This window comes from Theobroma cacao, chromosome 4 (assembly GCF_053813885.1).
Source record: "Theobroma cacao isolate CCN51 chromosome 4, ASM5381388v1, whole genome shotgun sequence".
Classification (NCBI taxonomy): domain Eukaryota; kingdom Viridiplantae; phylum Streptophyta; class Magnoliopsida; order Malvales; family Malvaceae; genus Theobroma; species Theobroma cacao.
The window spans coordinates 35,704,292-35,723,491 of NC_142642.1; the positions used below are offsets into that span (position 1 = coordinate 35,704,292).

General features: G+C 33.1%; 2 protein-coding genes, 1 long non-coding RNA gene and 1 pseudogene across 5 annotated transcripts; all 4 read left to right on the forward strand.

Annotated features, from left to right (window-relative positions):
* The first annotated feature begins 2,352 nt into the window (after positions 1-2,352).
* Positions 2,353-6,029, forward strand: LOC18602768 (putative vesicle-associated membrane protein 726). The gene is made up of 5 exons (XM_007034363.3): positions 2,353-2,896; positions 4,766-4,907; positions 4,986-5,106; positions 5,280-5,342; positions 5,592-6,029. The coding sequence occupies exons 1-5, from the start codon at positions 2,707-2,709 to the stop codon at positions 5,733-5,735; spliced, it is 660 nt and encodes a 219-aa protein (XP_007034425.3). The 5' UTR covers positions 2,353-2,706; the 3' UTR covers positions 5,736-6,029.
* A 1,048-nt stretch (positions 6,030-7,077) lies between these two features.
* On the forward strand, positions 7,078-9,897 carry LOC18602769 (vesicle-associated membrane protein 721-like; annotated as a pseudogene). The gene is made up of 4 exons (XR_016025771.1): positions 7,078-8,788; positions 8,867-8,987; positions 9,160-9,222; positions 9,472-9,897. The product of XR_016025771.1 is annotated as a vesicle-associated membrane protein 721-like (transcript).
* Positions 9,898-10,755: 858 nt separating this feature from the next.
* On the forward strand, positions 10,756-13,773 carry LOC18602772 (proline--tRNA ligase, cytoplasmic-like). Of its 2 annotated transcripts, none has more exons than XM_088805296.1 (4): positions 10,756-11,267; positions 12,977-13,158; positions 13,265-13,347; positions 13,448-13,773. In XM_088805296.1, the coding sequence occupies exons 2-4, from the start codon at positions 13,125-13,127 to the stop codon at positions 13,565-13,567; spliced, it is 237 nt and encodes a 78-aa protein (XP_088661422.1). In that variant the 5' UTR covers positions 10,756-11,267; positions 12,977-13,124; the 3' UTR covers positions 13,568-13,773. The 2 variants fall into 2 exon arrangements, with proteins under 2 accessions (XP_088661422.1, XP_088661423.1); XM_088805297.1 differs by having other exon boundaries at positions 12,992-13,158.
* Positions 13,774-14,725: 952 nt separating this feature from the next.
* Positions 14,726-17,991, forward strand: LOC148763349 (uncharacterized). The gene is made up of 2 exons (XR_016025772.1): positions 14,726-16,807; positions 17,594-17,991. It is a non-coding gene; the product is annotated as an uncharacterized LOC148763349 (long non-coding RNA).
* The last annotated feature ends 1,209 nt before the right edge of the window (positions 17,992-19,200 follow it).

The window sequence follows — 19,200 nt, forward strand, 5'->3', positions numbered from 1 at the left end:
GGCAAGAAATTACGGGTGTAATCCCTTAATACAAAAATATTGTTTTTTTTTAATTTAAAATAAGAGATTTGAATTATATTTTTAAATAAAAAATTTATGTATTAATTAATGAGTTAAATATTTAATTATTAAAATAAAAATACTGTTAAAAATAGCTAAATAATTAGTATAGATAAGATATGCAGAAAATATCACTATTATCTATCAAAAAGAAAAAGAAACTATTATTTAGTATTAAAATAGTTTATCCAATAAATGCATTTCACTAATTCTAATAAATCCCTTTCCTAAATTTTTGTAATTAAATATTTAAGTTAACTACTTAAAAAATATCTCAATTTATGAGATAAATTGATCTGTTTCGATAATGATATCTTATATTTTAATTTTATTAATAATCTTTTCTTGATACTAATATTGAATATATGATGGTCAGGATTGAAGAACAATAAATTTATCTATCTTAAATAAATGTGATAAAAGAATAAATACAAATAGATGTTTCTATAATTACGTTTACTTTTTATAAATTGGAGACATATTTTGTGCTAATTTGACTCTATTTTATCAGTTTGACTCAGTGTTTGTTTGGTTTGATTTTTTTTCAACTTATATATCTTTTAAAAGTAAAAGTCGGGTCAAACATAAATTTTGATAAACTCTTAAAAAAAAGTAACTTTTTTTTAAAGAATAAAATTTTTAAAAAATATCTCCAAGAATCTTCTATTTTTTAAAAAATATAAGAGAATTTTTATTTTTGTTTCAAAAATATCCTCATCAGTTAAAAATAATTACAATATTACCCTATAAAAAAAATACATTATATGATAATTTTAATAAAAATTATAATTTATAAAAAAATTTTATCAAATAATTTTAACTTAATTTTAAAAATTATTACTTTTCATAAGAGTTTTATAATAACTTTTAAATTTAGAAAAAATTAAACCAAACAGGCTCTCAACATAATTGTGCATCTGGGTAAGATGCCTAACTTGTGATTATGTTTACTTTTCTTCCCTTTGGATCAGGTGAATAATATAAAATAAAAAAGAATAATGTAAAATCAAGTATGAGAAAATATAAAAATAATTATACCTTAATTTGGTCAAGAATTTTAGTACAAACAATCCAATAAAAAAAAAACAAACAAACAAACTAGGAATTCATTCGGCTTGTGGAGCCTTCTGCCTAAGGAGTGGAGGGGTCACCCTCATACCTCAATTAAATCTTATTTCTCAAGTCACCAAAGCCATCAGTCATGTAAAGAGAGAAGAAGCATGAAAATGACTCGATTTCTATTTAGTTAGCTTGAATGTAACCTTGCTTGCAAATCTCTCATTCCCAACATTCTTTGGGAAGTTTATACTGTTGTTGAAATCTATAATAGTGTTGAATCAATGAGTCAATATTCTTTGCTTTGTATCGAGCAAAACGAATATGGAAACCAAAAATCACACCACCAAATGGAAGCTTCCAGAAGGATTATGCTTATTGTAAACTTGACATTGTATACGGTTTGTTTGCTTTTGACAAATGTACCATGCGTTCCGTGACAATGGTTTTTATATATCAATATATAAGAAAGAAACTGTCGAGGATTCATACATCAATACAAAGATGATAGTTCCAAGATAGTCGTCATGCACCTTATCTCATTGATTTGATATTTCACATGCACGTGTCAAAAGAATAGCACAAAACCTTTGAAAACCCATAATAAAATATTTTATAAGAAAAAAAAAATTATACATCAGACTTTTGTTTTGAAAACTCTGGATCCTTTTAAATAGAGACAACTGCTACATTATATTACGTGCGGTTTGAGTTGTGTGTAATCATAGGTAAACCATATATCATCATTTTGAATTAGAATATCTTTATGCACTTTATTTTTTTTTTCAAAATTTATATATGTAAACAAAATAATACACTAAATATTTCAATTGTTTTTTTAATGAACGACATCGGATTTAAATTATATTAATGATATTCTTAAATCTCGATATTTCTATAAAATAAAATAAAACGTGTCATATTTGAATATATAAGATTATGACTTATTTATTTTTAAATTTATTTTTGTAAAATGCATAGAATGAAAATTTTAAAAATGATTAAATGCACATCTTTGTAGCTAACTTTGCCATCGCGTTGGACAGATTACTGCACAAAGGTTCCTTCTCATTTTCTTTAAACAATAAACGAACATATAACATGAGAAGAAGGAAGGGAACACCAATAAAAAGAAGCCATAGAATGGGGGTGGGCCAGGCCAGGAAGGTTCTCCAATGGGCCAATCCCTAGTTCAAAACTGTCCCAAAAAGTTCAACAAAACCGCGTGACTCTGAACCCCTGAATCCACAGCAACGCCTTAGATATTTCCACCTCCAACTCCCCCCTTACGACCAAATCCAAAATTCGCACTATTTCAAGGCAATTTCCCCTCTTTCTAAATTGTAACATAGGAATAAAAAAAATACTCTTAAATATATATACGTACAAACAAAATTATCGTCGTACATATATAAATATAAATCCATTCACCGCAAATCCAGCATTTCTTCATTTTCCAATTTCCTTCTCCGATCCCATCGCCCCTCCCTCGCTCTCCCGTTGCTCTCTCTCTCTCTCTGTCTATTTTCATTATTTTATCCTTTCGTTTGGATTCTTGGTTGTGAAACTTTAGGGCTAGGGTTTTGAGAGATGGGGCAACAGTCGCTGATCTACAGCTTCGTGGCGCGTGGTACGATGATCCTCGCCGAGTATACCGAGTTCACCGGTAATTTCACCAGCATCGCGGCTCAATGTCTCCAGAAGCTCCCTGCTTCCAACAACAAGTTTACCTATAACTGCGATGGCCACACCTTCAATTACCTCGTTGAAAATGGATTCAGTAAGAATATATTTTCTTTCTCTTTCTAGATTTCTTGTTTTTTTTTTTTTTTGAAATTATTGGTTGCGATTTGCGATCTGGATCTTTGTGTTTTTTTGGTTGGTTGACTTTCTTTTTTATTGAATTGATCTGTGGATCTTCTATTTTTGGATTAATTATATAATCATTCGGATATTATGATTTGATTTTTGTTGATCGGGTGATTGCTATTGCCCCGTGTTGGATCTGGGCTTTTTCTTTTTCTTTTTTTATTTGGAAGGTGTTTTGTTTGGATTTGTTGTTTTCATTTCTGAGTTTTGGGTTATATTCTGTTTGGTTGCCGAGCAAACGCAGAGTAAGGAAATGAATTTGAGCTTTTGATTGAAAGGAAATGAGGACAATCCATGGTTAATTTTGTTTTTACAAACATCGAAGGTGATTCACTTGATTTTCATGCACTTTATTTGTGCAAATATGTGCGTGATTTGTGTTGGTTTATCTGAATCTTTACTACATAGGTGTCTGCTGAAATGAATCAATAAAAAGAAGCAAAATCATCGAGGGGATTTTTAGTGTGAATGTGTAGCTTAGGGGTGATATTGTTTTATTTTTTTCCTGTTTAAATGAGATGGTAATGTTTTATTTGGATGTATATATCATGAATCAGAAAAGTTGCGATAATGAGGGTTATTGTATCTTTTGAGGGTGGTGGTTGTTGGTTATTTTGATAGACAAATGGAGGTAATATTGGGATTTAGGTGCATTAATGAGATGACTCTAAAAGTTATCAGGTTAATGTAGCATAAGGTTCACATAATTTATAATGCCATAATGATAAATAAGCCCTTCACCTGTGATAAAATCCTCACTTAAGCCCTTATTGTTTTATTGGTGTCAATTGAGCCCCCAACCTATTATTTGGATGTCAAATGAAGCCAATTTGAATGGGAAATGCTGACATTGCTAAAAGCGTGACTTATTCCTACATACATGAGTTAATTGGGGACATTAGACATGTCAGCATTTCCATCTAAATTGGATTCACTTGACACCAAATAATAGGTTGACGGCTCGATTGACACAGATAAAATAATAAAGGCTTAAGTGAGAATTTTACCATAATTTGAGAGCTTATTTTGTTATTAGGCAATTTATAATTTACAAGAAGCATTCTAGTCTGAAGTATGTTTCATTTTAATTGTTACTTCTATGCTTTCCCCTTTTCTCTTTTCCTTATCTAGCTGCATTTGATGTTGATTATTCCTGTCCCCCCCAAAAGTCAATGTCTGTTTGATGTTTCTATTGATGCATCTATATGTGCTTTGGATCTGGATTTGTTCCAATGACCATGCATGGAAGTTAGTTCTATGCTGATGTTACCAAATGAATGCTTAATATGTAGAAAGTAAAGAATGATGTTGAAAGGCAAAAGGATCTTGTGAAGACATAACTAGTATCAAACATGGAAAAATGAACAGCACCTTCTGACACATTGTTAATTGTGTGTGTTGTCAAGGACCTCACCCTTTAATCATACCCATGGATGAGGCATATCCAGGTCACTCTCTCATTGATCAATTGCAGCTGGCTGCTGCCTTTTAGCTTCACTGGGTGCATGTGTTAACAACTGTGTGCATATTGATGTTAGTTTTAAAGCTGTTGATTATATGCATAATGAATTACATTTAGAGAAAAGGGGGAGAAGGTTTTTTTTTTTTTTTTCTAACCATGTTGGTTTTGATCATAGATCTGGATGCTGACTTCTGGTGTGAATTTGTTGAATGTGGCTTTAATAGGAAATGAATCAAGAAATGATTGCTTATTGTCATAAATCCTAATTTCTTTAATCTTCTCGTGTACTCATTTTGTCAAATACATTTGGTGCTGCAGCCTACTGTGTGGTAGCAGTTGAATCTGCTGGCAGGCAAGTTCCAATTGCATTTCTGGAACGAGTCAAGGAAGACTTCAACAAGAGATATGGTGGAGGGAAAGCTGCAACTGCTACTGCGAATAGCCTGAATAGAGAATTTGGGTATTTAGCTGTCTTTGTTTTTCTCGTAGATTAATTGTTTACTTCTTCGTGACATGCTTAGCTCTTTATACATAATAGGTCCAAATTGAAGGAGCATATGCAGTATTGTGTGGACCATCCTGAAGAGATCAGCAAACTTGCCAAAGTGAAGGCTCAAGTTTCTGAAGTCAAGGGTGTTATGATGGAAAACATTGAGAAGGTAATAGGCTGCTGCTGATTTTTGTAGATGTTCTAGAGGTAGTTTGAGGGTTAGAACATGATAAGATGCATATCCAGCTTCTGCAAGTTGCTAGATGTGTTATAAAATTGAGAGTACTTCAAATATATTGCATGTGGTGTGTTGTTGTGTTAGTAACATTTGGCTTTGGCCAGGTCCTTGATCGTGGTGAGAAAATTGAGTTGCTGGTGGATAAAACGGAGAACCTTCGCTCACAGGTTAGTCATATTCAAACTGCATTTTATGGGTAATTGAAACACTGACTTAATTGTGTTTTGGTGAAGCCATTGCCTTTTCAAAGTTGGTTTTAAAAATTATTAGAATTGTGATCAGTTTTGGTTTTCTAATTTAAATACTGTCTTTTATGGTTTCTTTATGCCTTGTAAATTGGTGCACAGTATGATGCATTTGACTTGATATACATAAGATGCATAATATGATACAGTTAATCTGATATTGCATTACAGGCACAAGACTTTAGGCAGCAGGGAACTAAGATGAGAAGAAAGATGTGGTTTCAGAATATGAAGATAAAATTGATTGTTTTGGGTATCCTTATTGCCCTGATTCTTATCATTGTGCTGTCCGTCTGCCATGGCTTCAAATGTTAATCTGTCTTGGATTTCCCTTGTACCGCTCTTGCTGCCTGGGTTGTCTTGATAGATTGGTTTGTCTTACTTGTTTTTTTAGGGCATATATTTCTCCCTTTGCTAGCCGTTTAGGATAGGGGGAGGCTTTGTATCTTGGTTGGCTGTATAGGTTATAGTTTGAACTTGTTACGGTAGATAAAAAATTTCTATGGAGGATTTCTTCTTTATATTGTAATGGGGGATTACTCGGATGCCTGCATATCATATTTGTCCTTTTGAAATGTTATTAATCTGTTTTTTTGTTTTTCTCGCTTATCATGTAAATCCTTTTATATGCATTTCTCTTTTAGAGGCAAGAGGACACGGTTGGTTCTGTAAAATATTTTAATGCTTAGGAGACTACGGTTGCATGAGTAGCTCAGTGTCTTTGCCTTCCGCAGGGAAGGTCTTTAGCTCTAATGATTAGAGCGATGTGTATGATTGATTTTCCCTCACTACCCTTGAAGTCTTGTTTTGAGGATCTGTTCTTTCTCCGGAGAGAAATTTGGGGAGAGAAATTTGGGGAATAAGTAAGGGATGTTGACGAATGGTTGTTTTGTCAAAAAAAAAAAAAAAATGTTTGTTAAAACACTAGTTTGACAACGAAACAAATTGAATTTTATTTGGTAGTCGGTTCGATTTTTCTTTATTAAAATCAAAGGCGTTAGTATATTTTTGCTTGAAAACGATTTAATCTGAGTTTTTAATCGTAAATCGAGTTTGAGTAATGGAAACTAATGTCCACAAGAATAGATTATAATATATGAAAATTGTAGCTATGATGTGAAGCAAAAGCACTATTGTGCTCACGGTTTTGTATATAATATGTTGAGACTAGGTCCTACTACTAGAAAAATTAAAGTTTAATTCAGATTTTAACATCTTGAAATTTTAACACTTTCCTCTTTATCTTTACTCATATCTTAGTGTTTTACTTTCCAAAATGAAAGTTACCTGCATCTCAACCTTGCTGCTATCTGCCCTAAAGACAACCTTACAACCCATTCATATCCATCTATTCATCAATTTATGGTCCCATCACATGATTTATCTATTAGCAACCAATATTCTTCTTTCAGACTTCCAGTAAAAGTTCTTATTGACAGGAAGAGGTTTAACCTGAAACAGCAACCTGCCTGGCCTTCTTCTGACTCATTTGCACCTTTAACCTGTTTTCCTGGGCAGTCACCATTGATAATAAGCCTAAATTACTCTTGTTGTTGCTGCGCTCAAAGTAATGCTGTTAATATCTAGTTCTGGCCAACGTTTGCTGAGCTGTTTTCAACAATTGTCGCATACACATTTATGTAAAGGTACATTTTTCTTGGGCCTTAATTCACGTACCATGTAGTTCTCTCCTGAATCATTTTTTTGTCCCATTTGTAAATGTTAGGCTATGAATTGAATTGCCTTGTTAAGGAGGCATTATCTATTGGAATGTTGCTCGCAGCTATCCTCTAACTTAAGGGTACAGGAGACACGGTCTTCATTGGAGTGGTTTGTGTTGGTTTATCTGAATCTTTACTTCATAAGTGTCTGGTGAAATGAATCAATAAAAAGAAGCAAAATCATTGAGGGGATTTTTAGTGTGAATGTGTAACTTAGGGGTGATAATGTTTTATTTTTTTCTGTTTAAATGAGATGGTAATGTTTTATTTGGATGTATATAGCATTAATCAGAAAAGTTGTGATAATGAGGGATATTGTATCTTTTGAGGGTGGTGGTTGTCGGTTATTTTGATAGACAAAATGGAGGTAATATTAAGATTCGGGTGCATTAATGAGATGACTCTGAAAATTATGAGGTTAATGTAGCATAAGGTTCACATAATTTATAATGCCATAATGATAAATAAGCCCTTCACCTGTGATAAAATCCTCACTTAAGCCCTTATTGCTTTATTTGCGTCAATTGAGTCCCCAACCTATTATTTTGATGTCAAATGAATCCAATTTGAATGGGAAATGCTGACATTGCTAAAGGTGTGACTTATTCCAACATACATGAGTTAATTGGGGACATTAGAAATGTCAGCATTTCCATCTAAATTGGATTCACTTGACACCAAATAATAGGTTGACGGCTCAATTGACACAAATAAAATAATAAAGGCTTAAGTGAGAATTTTACCATAATCTGAGAGCTTATTTTTTTATTATGCCATTTATAATTTACAAGAAGCATTCTAGTCTGAAGTATGTTTCATTTTAATTGTTGCTTCTATGCTTTTCCCTTTTCTCTTTTCCTTAGCTAGCTGCATTTCATGTTGATTTTCCCCTGCCCTCCCAAAAGTCAATATCTGTTTGATGTTTCCATTCATGCATCTATATGTGCTTTGGATCTGGATTGGTTCCAATGACCATGCATGGAAGTTAGTTCTATGCTGATGTTACCAAATGAATGCTTAATATGTAGAAAGTAAGGAATGATGTTGAAAAGCAAAAGGATCTTGTGAAGACATAACTAGTATCAAACATAGAAAAATGAACAGCACCTTCTGACACATTGTTAATTACGTGTTTTGTCAAGGACCTCACCCTCTAATCATACCCATGGATGAGACATATCCAGGTCACTGTCTGATTGATCAATTGCAGCTGGCTGCTGCCTTTTAGCTTCTCTGTGGGTGCATGTGTTAACAAGTGTGTGCATATTGATGTTAGTTTTAAAGCTGTTGATTATATGCATAATGGATTACATTTAGAGAAGAAAAAGGAGAGAATGTTTTTTTTTTTTTCTAAACATGTTGGTTTTGTCATAGATCTGGATGCTGACTTCTGGTTTGAATTTGTTAAATGTGGCTTTAATAGGAAATGAATGCTTATTGCCATAAATCCTGATTTCTTTAATCGTTCTCGTATACTCATTTTGTTAAATACATTTGGTGCTGCAGCCTACTGTGTAGTAGCAGTTGAATCTGCTGGCAGGCAAGTTCCAATTGCATTTCTGGAACGAGTCAAGGAAGACTTCAACAAGAGATATGGTGGAGGAAAGCTGCAACAGCTACCGCGAATAGCCAAAATAGAGAATTTGGGTATTTAGCTGTCTTTATTTTTCTTGTAGATTTATTGTTTACTTCTTCGTGACATGCTTAGCTCTTTATACATAATAGGTCCAAATTGAAGGAGCATATGCAGTATTGTGTGGACCATCCTGAAGAGATCAGCAAACTTGCTAAAGTGAAGGCTCAAGTTTCTGAAGTCAAGGGTTCTATGATGGAAAACATTGAGAAGGTAATAGGCTGCTGCTGATTTTGTAGCTGTTCTAGAGGTAGTTTGGGGATTAAAACATGATAAGATGCATATCCAGCTTCTGCAAGTTGCTAGATGTGTTATAAAATTGAAAGTACTTCAGATATATTGCATGTGGTGTGTTGTTTTGTTAGTAACGTTTGGCTTTTGCCAGGTCCTTGATTGTGGCGAGAAAATTGAGTTGCTGGTGGATAAAACGGAGAACCTTCGCTCACAGGTTAGTCATATTCAAACTGCATTTTATGGGTAACTGAAACATGGACTTAATTGTGTTTTGGTGAAGCCATTGCCTTTTCAAAGTTGGTTTTAAAAATTATTAGGATTCTGATCAGTTTTGGTTTTCTAATTTAAGTACCGTCTTTTATGGTTTCTTTATGCCTTGTATATTGGTGCACAGTATGATGCATTTAACTTGATATACATACGATGCTCAATATGATACATATAATTTGATATTGCATTACAGGCGCAAGACTTTAGGTAGCAGGGAACTAAGATGAGAAGAAAGATGTGTCTTCAGAATATGAAGATAGAATTGATTGTTTTGGGTATCCTTATTGCCCTGATCCTTATCATTGTGCTGTCAGTCTGCCATGGCTTCAAATGTTAATCTATCATGGATTTCCCTGGTACAGCTCTTGCTGCCCGGGTTGTCTTGATAGATTGTTTTGTCTTGCATGTTTTTTAAGGGCATATATATCTCCCTTTGCTAGCCATTTAGGATAGGGGGAGGCTTTGTATCTTGGTTGGCTGTATAGGTTATAGTTTGAACTTGTTGCGGTAGATAAAAATTTCTGTGGAGGATTTCTTCTTTATATTGTAATGGGGGAATACTCGGATGCCTGCGTATCATATTTGTCCTTTTGAAATGTTATTAATCTGTTTTTCTGTTTCTTTCGCTTATCATGTAAATCCTTGTATATGCATTTCTTTTTTAGAGGTAAGAGGAGACGGTTGGTTTTGTTAAATTTTTTAATGCTTAGGAGCCTATGGTTGCATGAGTAGCTCGGTGTCTTTACCTTCCGCAGGGAAGGTCTTTAGCTCTAATGATTAGAGCGATGTGTATGATCGATTTCCCCCCACTCACCTTGAAGTCTTGTTTTGAGGATCTAATCTTTCTCCAGAGAGAAATTTGGGGAACAAGTAAGGGATGTTGATGAAGGGTTATTTTGTTAAAAAATCAAAATGGTTTGCTAAAAAAGTAGTTTGACTATGAAACAAATCGAATTTTAATTGGCAGTTGGTTCCCTTTCGATTTTACATTATTCAAATCAAAGGAGTTAGGATATTTTTGCTTAAAAACGATCCAATTTGAGTTCTAATCGTACAAACTCTTTAAAACAGTATAAATCGAGTTTTGAGAAATGAAGATTAATGTCCACATGAACAGATTACAATATATGGGAAATTGTAGCAATGATGTGAAGCAGAAGCACTACTGTCTTCACGGGTTTGTACATCATATGTTAAGATTAGATGCCACTAATGGAAAAACTAAGGCTTAACATAAATTTTAACATTTTGGAATTTTTTCAATATTAAATACCTAAAAGCTTTATGACCGTTGTTGGCTGGATCATCTTTGTCTCATTATCATCTCTGTCTCATCTTTTTACGTGCTTAAAATATATATAGATATATATTATATAACAAAGGATTTTTTTAATTGGTATCTAAACTATATATGATTCTTACCTACCTATATACTCCACATTCAACACCTGTATCTGGTATTTTATCAAGAGTAAAGGGTATTATTGAGTTTTTAGTTCTACTTGCCCTTTCTTGCAGATCCTTTTTCCTTTGTTGATCCTATCGACCTTTTCATGGTCACACCGCCCCGACTCAGGCATCACAATCCCAAGTCGGTCCTAATCAAAGATGCTACTTCCAAGTTCTTCAGCACGGTCATCATCCTCTCCGAGATCAACACGGATATGTGATTTTGGACATGCTCAATCACAGAGCTTAACCCTTCTTATTTGTGCAGCAGCCAACTCATGGGTAAATTGGTGATTGCCTTGGGATTTGCCAGTGTCTTTCTAAGCTTCTGTCCGTCTTTCTAGGCATTCATCCGGTGCATGGAAGAAAGGTTTGGTCTGTGCATGGAATCGGGCCTTTGTCAGCGAATGGATTTACGGTCGAAACACCTTGACTCAATGCAATGGAGAGTTTCGATGGCTGCAGTGGAGTTGAATTATCCGGTGGACTTTTCTAAGATTATGGAATTCGAAGGGTTTGGAAGACGGGCTAAGGTTACAAGTCAGTCTTCTCAATCTCATCAACATCTTGCTATGATGATCATTGATGGTTTTCTGCAGTTTGAATTGTTACTTTTCTTTCCCGATATATATTCAATATGCAAAAATGATTCTCTTTCATTTCATAAGTTTATATTCCAATATAATTAAACATAGGTGGGCTCGAGTCACAGTCTACAAAAGTGTATGAAAAGACAAATTTTGGAACGTTATGGCTATATTTAAGCTCAGAGCAGTAAAATTTTTCTTTATTTTTTCAGATAATATAAAGAATGGATTGAAAGAAACAGTTGAAAATGATTTGAGTAGTAATTTTTCTTTGCTTCAGGTAAGTTTACCAAATGATTTATTTCAATAGATATGGGTTCTTTTGTTTTGAACGTATTTGTTCTCTAAAAGGATGATTAGAATGTACAAAATACTTTGTGAATGTAACAACTACTTACATCATTTTTAGTCTCAAAATTTCATATTGGGTTAGTTTTCTGAATTGAGAAGTTCTGCATCAATGGAAAAGCTTATCTTAAATAAAAATGGATGAATCATTAGCAGAGGAAACTCAGTTGAGGACTAAAAGTGACCTTGGCAAAAGAAGCTCTGGTTCTTTTTTAATAAATACAAATTGTTACATATTTTTCTATTGCTTCATATTAGAAGGAATCTTTTAGATATTGGATTGTCATTATACAAAAATAAAAAGGGCAATGGCATGTTCTTGATACCTTCTGTATGAAGTGTGTACTATTGTTTTTGTGTCAACAATGCTATGAATATATAATTATTTTTTCAAAGGTAGCATCAAACTCAAATTTGTTGTCATCATAAAAATTTCAAAAGTCAAAGGCTTTCCAGAACTTCTTCAAAAGAATGTATACTCAGATTTAACAATGACTACTTACTTAATTTGGCAACAACCAAAGACTAAAAATTAGACTAATTGTTGATTAATTGCTATATAGTTGCTGCAAAAGACCTTTTCTGACAGTACTTATTGCATCAATACTTGCATAATTTTGTAGTATTAATCAATCTCTATCTCTTACCTCAGTTCTGTAAATACATAATATTTTTTAAAATGTTTGTTAAATACAAGCAAAGAATGCGCATTTAAAATATAAAGTGCTCTATAACAGAACAGAGCTTAGATATATAGCCCATTCATAGTGAATCATGGCAGAAAACACTTTTTATGGGTATCAAAAACTTTGCAAAGAACACAATTTTAATGGATTGGTTTTTTTTTCGTTGGTCATCCGTATTGGGTTAACTCTAGAAATTTCTTCTTATATATTTTGACAAGCATTGGCCCAAAAGTTTTGCAGATTCATGATTTATATCCATACCAAAAGGATGATAATTGATGATAAGTATGTTATCATGAGATCAGTAAACATTAACTAAAGATCCTTAAATGGTTCTAGGGACACAAAAATAGCTATTAGGTGCTTACCAACCAAATTACCCATGGGCAGGAAACAAATCCCGCCCGCATTGCTAGGTTTGGGATTCTATCTGTACTCATTTTTAAATGCTCAAAAAAGTGCTAGACAGTCATTTGTGCATACTACTTCTGTTTTTTTGGTTTAATTGTTTTAGCATATGCTTCAAAGGAAACAAAATGGCATTAGAGCATGGAGAATAGTATCTCTGGGGTATAAAATATATTTAATGTTTGCCTAAATTCCTATTTAAATTTATTAGTTGCACCAGTATTGTTGGATGTAGGTTTATGGTTATCGGATGTCCCTGCGGGCTGAACACCTTGGCAAACTGGAGGATAGTTTTCAAGAACCACAAAGCCTAGAATGTGTTTTTAATTGTTCTAAATTATGTTTTATTTTATCAGTACTTGAAGTTTATGGCTAGATGGGAGCAGAAAAAGTCTGTCGGTGGTAAGTTTTTTTTGGTTTGCTCAAGTTTGTTAGGATCCATTGTTAATGCATACATAAAAGTATGGCCATTTCTAATCTTGCAAATGATGTGTTGTTCATATTCTAGGAGGAAAAAAGAAGGAAGTGAAGGAGACTGGTTTGGATCTCTCTTTTACTAAGGATGAAAATTTCAAAGAATGGTACTTTGAGGTACATTTTGTTGCAATGGTACAATTGCTTTGTGATTGTTATACTACTTTATCAGGATCTTAGTATTTTATGATTATATCATACATTTTGGCTTTTGTAGGTTGCTGTCAACGATGAAATGATTGAGTACAATGACATTTCTAGCTATTATATTCTGAGGCCCTGGGCAATTTCAAGTGGGAGATTAAGTCATATAATATTTATACTCATTGCAGTTTAAGTACTAAATAGCAAGTGTTAATTAATTACAAGGGAAAAAATGGTCATGGATGCCATTCCTTAATTTTTTTTTTCTTTCCCTTTCCTTTAATTTATCTATGATGTTAAATTGCACACATTCTTTGATGTGGAAATCAAGAACTACCTCTCTTTGTATCTCCAAGTGTTTTGCAAAAAGAGAAAGATCACATTGAGGGTTTTGCTCCAGAGATGAGAACTAAGGTTTTGGGCACAATTGGCCTTGTGGAATGTGCTTCAGCTTGGAATTGTTAATTTATATTTTTACGAAATTTCTTGAAGCTATTTGAATCTCATTTTGTCCCTAAAAAAGCAAGACTATTCACCAAGAAGCAGTAGACTTTTAACTCATATCATTCTTTGGTCTCAGAGATTTGTCACTAAGAAAGATCTGCCTTGATGTGTCAATAAAGTTGGTAACAAAATTTTCACTAATTTTCCAATAAATGTTTATATTTTTTATTTTTGCCTTTTAAACTATATATAACTTAACACAATTTGTTTAACTATTTATACATTATTGTGTATTATTTTTATCATAACAAAGTCTGTTTAACTATTTATTCATTACTACGTATTATTTTTACCATAACATAATCAATCCTTTTACATTCGCATCATAACAAATACATCATTATATTTCTTTTTCTGTAACTAATTTATAACAATAATAATCTTAAAAATTATTAAAATTAATAAACAATTCTTGATTCTACTAATTTAAATTTTTTATACAAAACTTTTAACATCAATTGTTCATAAAATTTACAAATCTGTCGTGTATAGTCGGTATTTTTCTAGTTTTATAAATGAAAATAAAAAACTACGAAAGTAGTATGTTATAACGATTAAATACCTTTAATTATAATTATTCTCAATCATAATTTCTTATTGCAATGAATACCAAATTGAATTTTGGTTCAAGAAAGATAAGATGCATTTTGAGTAGAAATTTTAAATTCAAATCATAGAGTTCATCACGAGAAAAAGAAAAAAAATTTTTTTGAATAATTTTGAGAGAAAATGACGTCGTTTATTGTTAGTCACTTGAAATGAGTGAAATGACGTCGTTCCTTCTTAATGCTTATTTCCCTCCTGCCACACGGTGTCGTTTTAGCAAGTGATAAAATCATCCCTTGAAACCCTGGCCTGTTTCTTTTTCTTCCTCGTCTGGCTAGGACTCTAACCGAGCCGCACCACCTCTCTCCCACGATGGTTCCTGGGTTTCTCTCCCGGCCTTCCTTTTCACTTGCCTTAGCTTGTTTTAGACGCCAACCAAACGAAATAGCGTCTTTTCAACGCCAAATTGCCCAACACTATAAAAACCGTTCCCTTTACTCACAAAATCTTAGATCTCAGATTTCAGATATCAAATCTCAGATCGTTTCTTACTCTCTTTGAAGAAATTGTGTTGCGATGGCTGATTTTCGTCTCCAAGGTCTTTGTCAATCTCAATTCACAGAGATTGCTGCTGAAAGAGCTAAAGTAGCTGCAGAGGAATATTTCAAGTTGGGAAACATCGACAGCGCTATTCAGCAAGGGTTCGCAGCACTCGATTTGAACCCCAATTTACGGATCGTGCAGAAGTACATTGCCGCCTATTTGATTCACAAGTTTGCTTCTATGTTAAGTCTTTGCCAGAAAATGAAGGTAGACGACACCAAAGTTCTGTACTCCATTCTTTTTATCGAAGATTGTTCTGCCGTAGTTGATGCTGCGACTATTAGAAAACACTACAAAGAAGTGGTACTATTGGTCCATCCGGACAAGAATGATTCAGTTGCAGCAGATGGTGCTTTCAAGATCGTTCGTCAGGCTTGGGAAACTCTCTTATCTGATCGCAACAAAAGAAGAAAGACTCGATGAGGATGAAGTTTTTTGGTTTGGATTAGATTCATTTTGATATGTATTCAAATTTTTTATGAATAACATGTAGTTAGTTTTTATTTTGTTCTGATTTGGTTACTTTGTTCAGATTCAATTTGATTTTGATTTTTAGTGTCAGTCCAATTTCATAATTGATCACAATTATGATTAAGCATTCCAAGTTAAAATGCTACCATCATCAATCCATAATATAATATACAGAGTAAATTGAAGCAAATTATTTGAAGAATATTCTGATGTGGGTTTTTTAGGCAATGAACGTTTTCTTTAAGCTTTCAGATTTTATTTTGTTAAAATAAATTTCTTTGTGTTATATATTTTGTAAGTCTTTTTCGTTAGCTTGAAATTGAATTCTGGGTTCAAGAGGTTATTGTATTAAGTAACTATGTGTTTTGCTTGCTTCAGTGTTTGTATCGGTGCTGCAGTTATTCACTTTCCTTCTGATTTGATACAATCAAACTAAAAAAAAAAAGGAAAAAAAATAAAATTTTCACAAAAGTTACTATAATATTTTTCTTTTTATGGGTGATAGTTTGTTGATTATTCATTATTTCAGTGTCAATTCTTTATTTTTGGCTTAAGTTAAACAGGCTTTGAAAAACCAATACTTGCTTGCAAAAGAAGAACCATATCAGTTCTACGTGCCTTTTGATTCTTCACTTGTTATCAAATGCTTGCTCATGTTGTCCAGATGTTCCCAAATGATGTTTACTTGGGCGATATCATTGACGCTGCAAAGTCTTTCAGGTTTGTTATTCGGTTTTTCTCACTTAGAGGTTGAATCACAATTTATCATATGTTTATTTTTTGCATAAGTGTGCATGTGTAGTAGTATAAGGCTGTTAAAGGGAATATAATTTGTCAGTTTTTATACATAGCAAACCCTAAGTGTGATTTCTTGGAAAAGCAGAAGTCCAATAATGGACTATACACGTTCCTCTTTTATCATTACTCATATCTTAGCCTAAATTACTCTTGTTGTTTCTGTGCTAAAAGTAATGCTGCTAATATCTAGTTCTGGCCAACTTTTGCTGAGCTGTTTGCAATAATTGTTGTATACACATTTATGTAAAGGTACATTTTTTCTTGGGCCTTGATTCACTTACCATGTAGTTCTCTCCTGAATCATGTTTCTGTCCCATTTATAAATGTTAGGCTATGATTTGAATTGCCTTGTTAAGGAAGCATTATCTATTGAAATGTTGCTGGCAGCTATCCTCTAACTTAAGGGTGCAGGAGACACGGTCTTCATTGGAGTGGTTTGTGGGAAAAGTACAAGACATGATTATCTAAATACTTTGAGACGATCTATAGTGAAGGGTACAAATGAATCAAGGTGAGAGGTTTAAAGAAGCTGATCAGTTTTGCACTTCATTGCCTTTGTCATATAAAAGTTTTAATCTCTATTCACCCACCAAAAAGGAGGAATAGGAAAGAAAATTGCAAAAGTGGAAGCTTTTTTACATTTGCATAATGCCTGATGCAGGCATACGTTTAAGTACTTAGAGAGAGATGAGACAATGGTAGCTCACTTGGTGGGGGAATTGATGCATTCATAAAGCTGTCTCAAAGTTAGCTGCTATCAAAATCTCTATTCAATGTTGTATATACTTTCTAAAATTTGAAGTCTATGTTCCAAATTCTGAGGAAATCATTGGTAGAGATATCACCGGGATCGGATCCTGGTACAATATACATCTCAACACCTGTGGAGAAATGTTAGTTATGTTTCTGTTAGTAGCTTTTGTACTAGTGTAATTTTCATTACATAAATCAGTCATGTAGGGTGCCTAGTGATTTGATTATGATAATTGATTTCCACGGTAAGATGTACAAGTTTGGGTACTCCAGGACCAGATCTCCATTGCAGTGATGTGGAAAGTTCAAGGAAAACAATGTCAAGGGTCATAAATATTGTGAAAGGATTAACTCTAGCATTTGTTTTTAATTTACACTAGATCTTCTGTCTGCTCGTGAGTAACGGGTTTTGCTTGTTTTCATGACTTTTTCTTTAAATTTATCATCACTATTCACAATGATATATATGAATGATAATTAAAGATATATTAAAAGATAATGACAAGAAAGTATTGAGTTGTTCAGCTTTAATTATTTGGCACAGGCAATGAGTCAATGAGGGCAAATGCTATTGGCAGTTGTGTTGTGCTCAACCATGGAGGAGGTTGCGCGGTAGACAAGATGCTCATGGAGTTTGCTTCACCGTCAATAATCCATATGATACTTCTATTTGTTGTTATCCTCGTTAATTCATTTTTAATTTTATTATTATTTATCTTTTTAAAAATTGATTTTACTAGAATTCTGATCAATTTTGCTTTTCTAATTTAAGTACTGTCTTTTATGGTTTCTTTATGCCTTGTATATTGGTGCACAGTATGATGCATTTAACTTGATATACATAAGATGCACAATATGATACATTTAATTTGATATTGCATTACAGGTACAAGACTTTAGGCAGCAGGGAACTAAGATGAGAAGAAAGATGTGGCTTCAGAATATGAAGATAAAATTGATTGTTTTGGGTATCCTTATTGCCCTGATTCTTATCATTGTGCTGTCAGTCTGCCACGGCTTCAAATGTTAATCTGTCTTGGATTTCCCTCGTACCGCTCTTGCTGCCAGGGATGTCTTGATAGATTGGTTTGTCTTACTTGTTTTTTTAGGGCATATATTTCTCCCTTTGCTTGCGGTTTAGGATAGGGGGAGGCTTTGTATCTTGGTTGGCTGTATAGGTTATAGTTTGAACTTGTTACGGTAGATAAAAATTTCTATGGAGGATTTCTTCTTTATATCGTGATGGGGGTATACTCGGATGCCTGCGTATCATATTTGTCCTTTTGAAATGTTATTAATCTGTTTTTTTTGTTTTTCTCGCTTATCATGTAAATCCTTTTGTATGCCTTTCTCTTTTAGACGTAAGAGGACACAGTTGGTTTTGTAAAATTTTTTAATGCTTAGGAGCCTATGGTTGCATGAGTAGCTCGGTGTCTTTGCCTTCCGCAGAGAAGGTCTTCAGCTCTAATGATTAGAGCGATGCGTATGATTGATTTTCCCCGCTCCCCTTGAAGTCTTGTTTTGAGGATCTATTCTTTCTCCAGAGAGAAATTTGGGGAATAAGTAAAGAATGTTGATGAAGGGTTGTTTTGTCAAAAAATAAAAAACTAGTTTGACTACGAAACAAATCGAATTTTATACGGTAGTTGGTTCTTTTTCGGTTTTACATTATTCCAATAAAAGGAGTTAGCATATTTTTACTTGAAAACAATCCAATTGGAGTTTCTAACCCTAAATCGAGTTTGAGCAATGAAAATTAATGTCTACAGGAACAGATTATAATATGTGAACAACTGTAGTAATGATGTGTTTTGTGCATAATATGTTGAGATTAGATCCCACTATTAGAAAAACTAATGCCTAACTCAAATTTTAACATTTTGAAATTCTTTCAATATTAAATACCTGAAAGCCTGATGTCCGTTGTTGGCTGGATCGTTTTTGTCCCATTATCTTCTCTAATCCATCCTTTTTACGTGTTTAAAATATAAATACATATATATATATATATATATTTATATATGGTAAAACAAAAAAATTATAATAATTAATATTTTATAAATAAAAATAAAAGATTACAAAAGTAGTCTGTTATAACAATTAAATATCTTTAATTATAATTATTCTCAATCATAATTTCTTATTGCAGTC

Bases quoted from the DNA above. Each gene is read 5' to 3' on its own strand.
- LOC18602772 (XM_088805296.1), top strand. From the start codon at position 13,125: ATGGCTAGATGGGAGCAGAAAAAGTCTGTCGGTG. The intron at 13,159-13,264 runs GTAAGTTTTTTT...TTCATATTCTAG, and splicing joins GCAGAAAAAGTCTGTCGGTG to GAGGAAAAAAGAAGGAAGTG. The intron at 13,348-13,447 runs GTACATTTTGTT...TGGCTTTTGTAG, and splicing joins TCAAAGAATGGTACTTTGAG to GTTGCTGTCAACGATGAAAT.
- LOC18602768 (XM_007034363.3), top strand. From the start codon at position 2,707: ATGGGGCAACAGTCGCTGATCTACAGCTTCGTGGCGCGTGGTACGATG. The intron at 4,908-4,985 runs GTATTTAGCTGT...TATACATAATAG, and splicing joins AGCCTGAATAGAGAATTTGG to GTCCAAATTGAAGGAGCATA. The intron at 5,107-5,279 runs GTAATAGGCTGC...GGCTTTGGCCAG, and splicing joins TGATGGAAAACATTGAGAAG to GTCCTTGATCGTGGTGAGAA.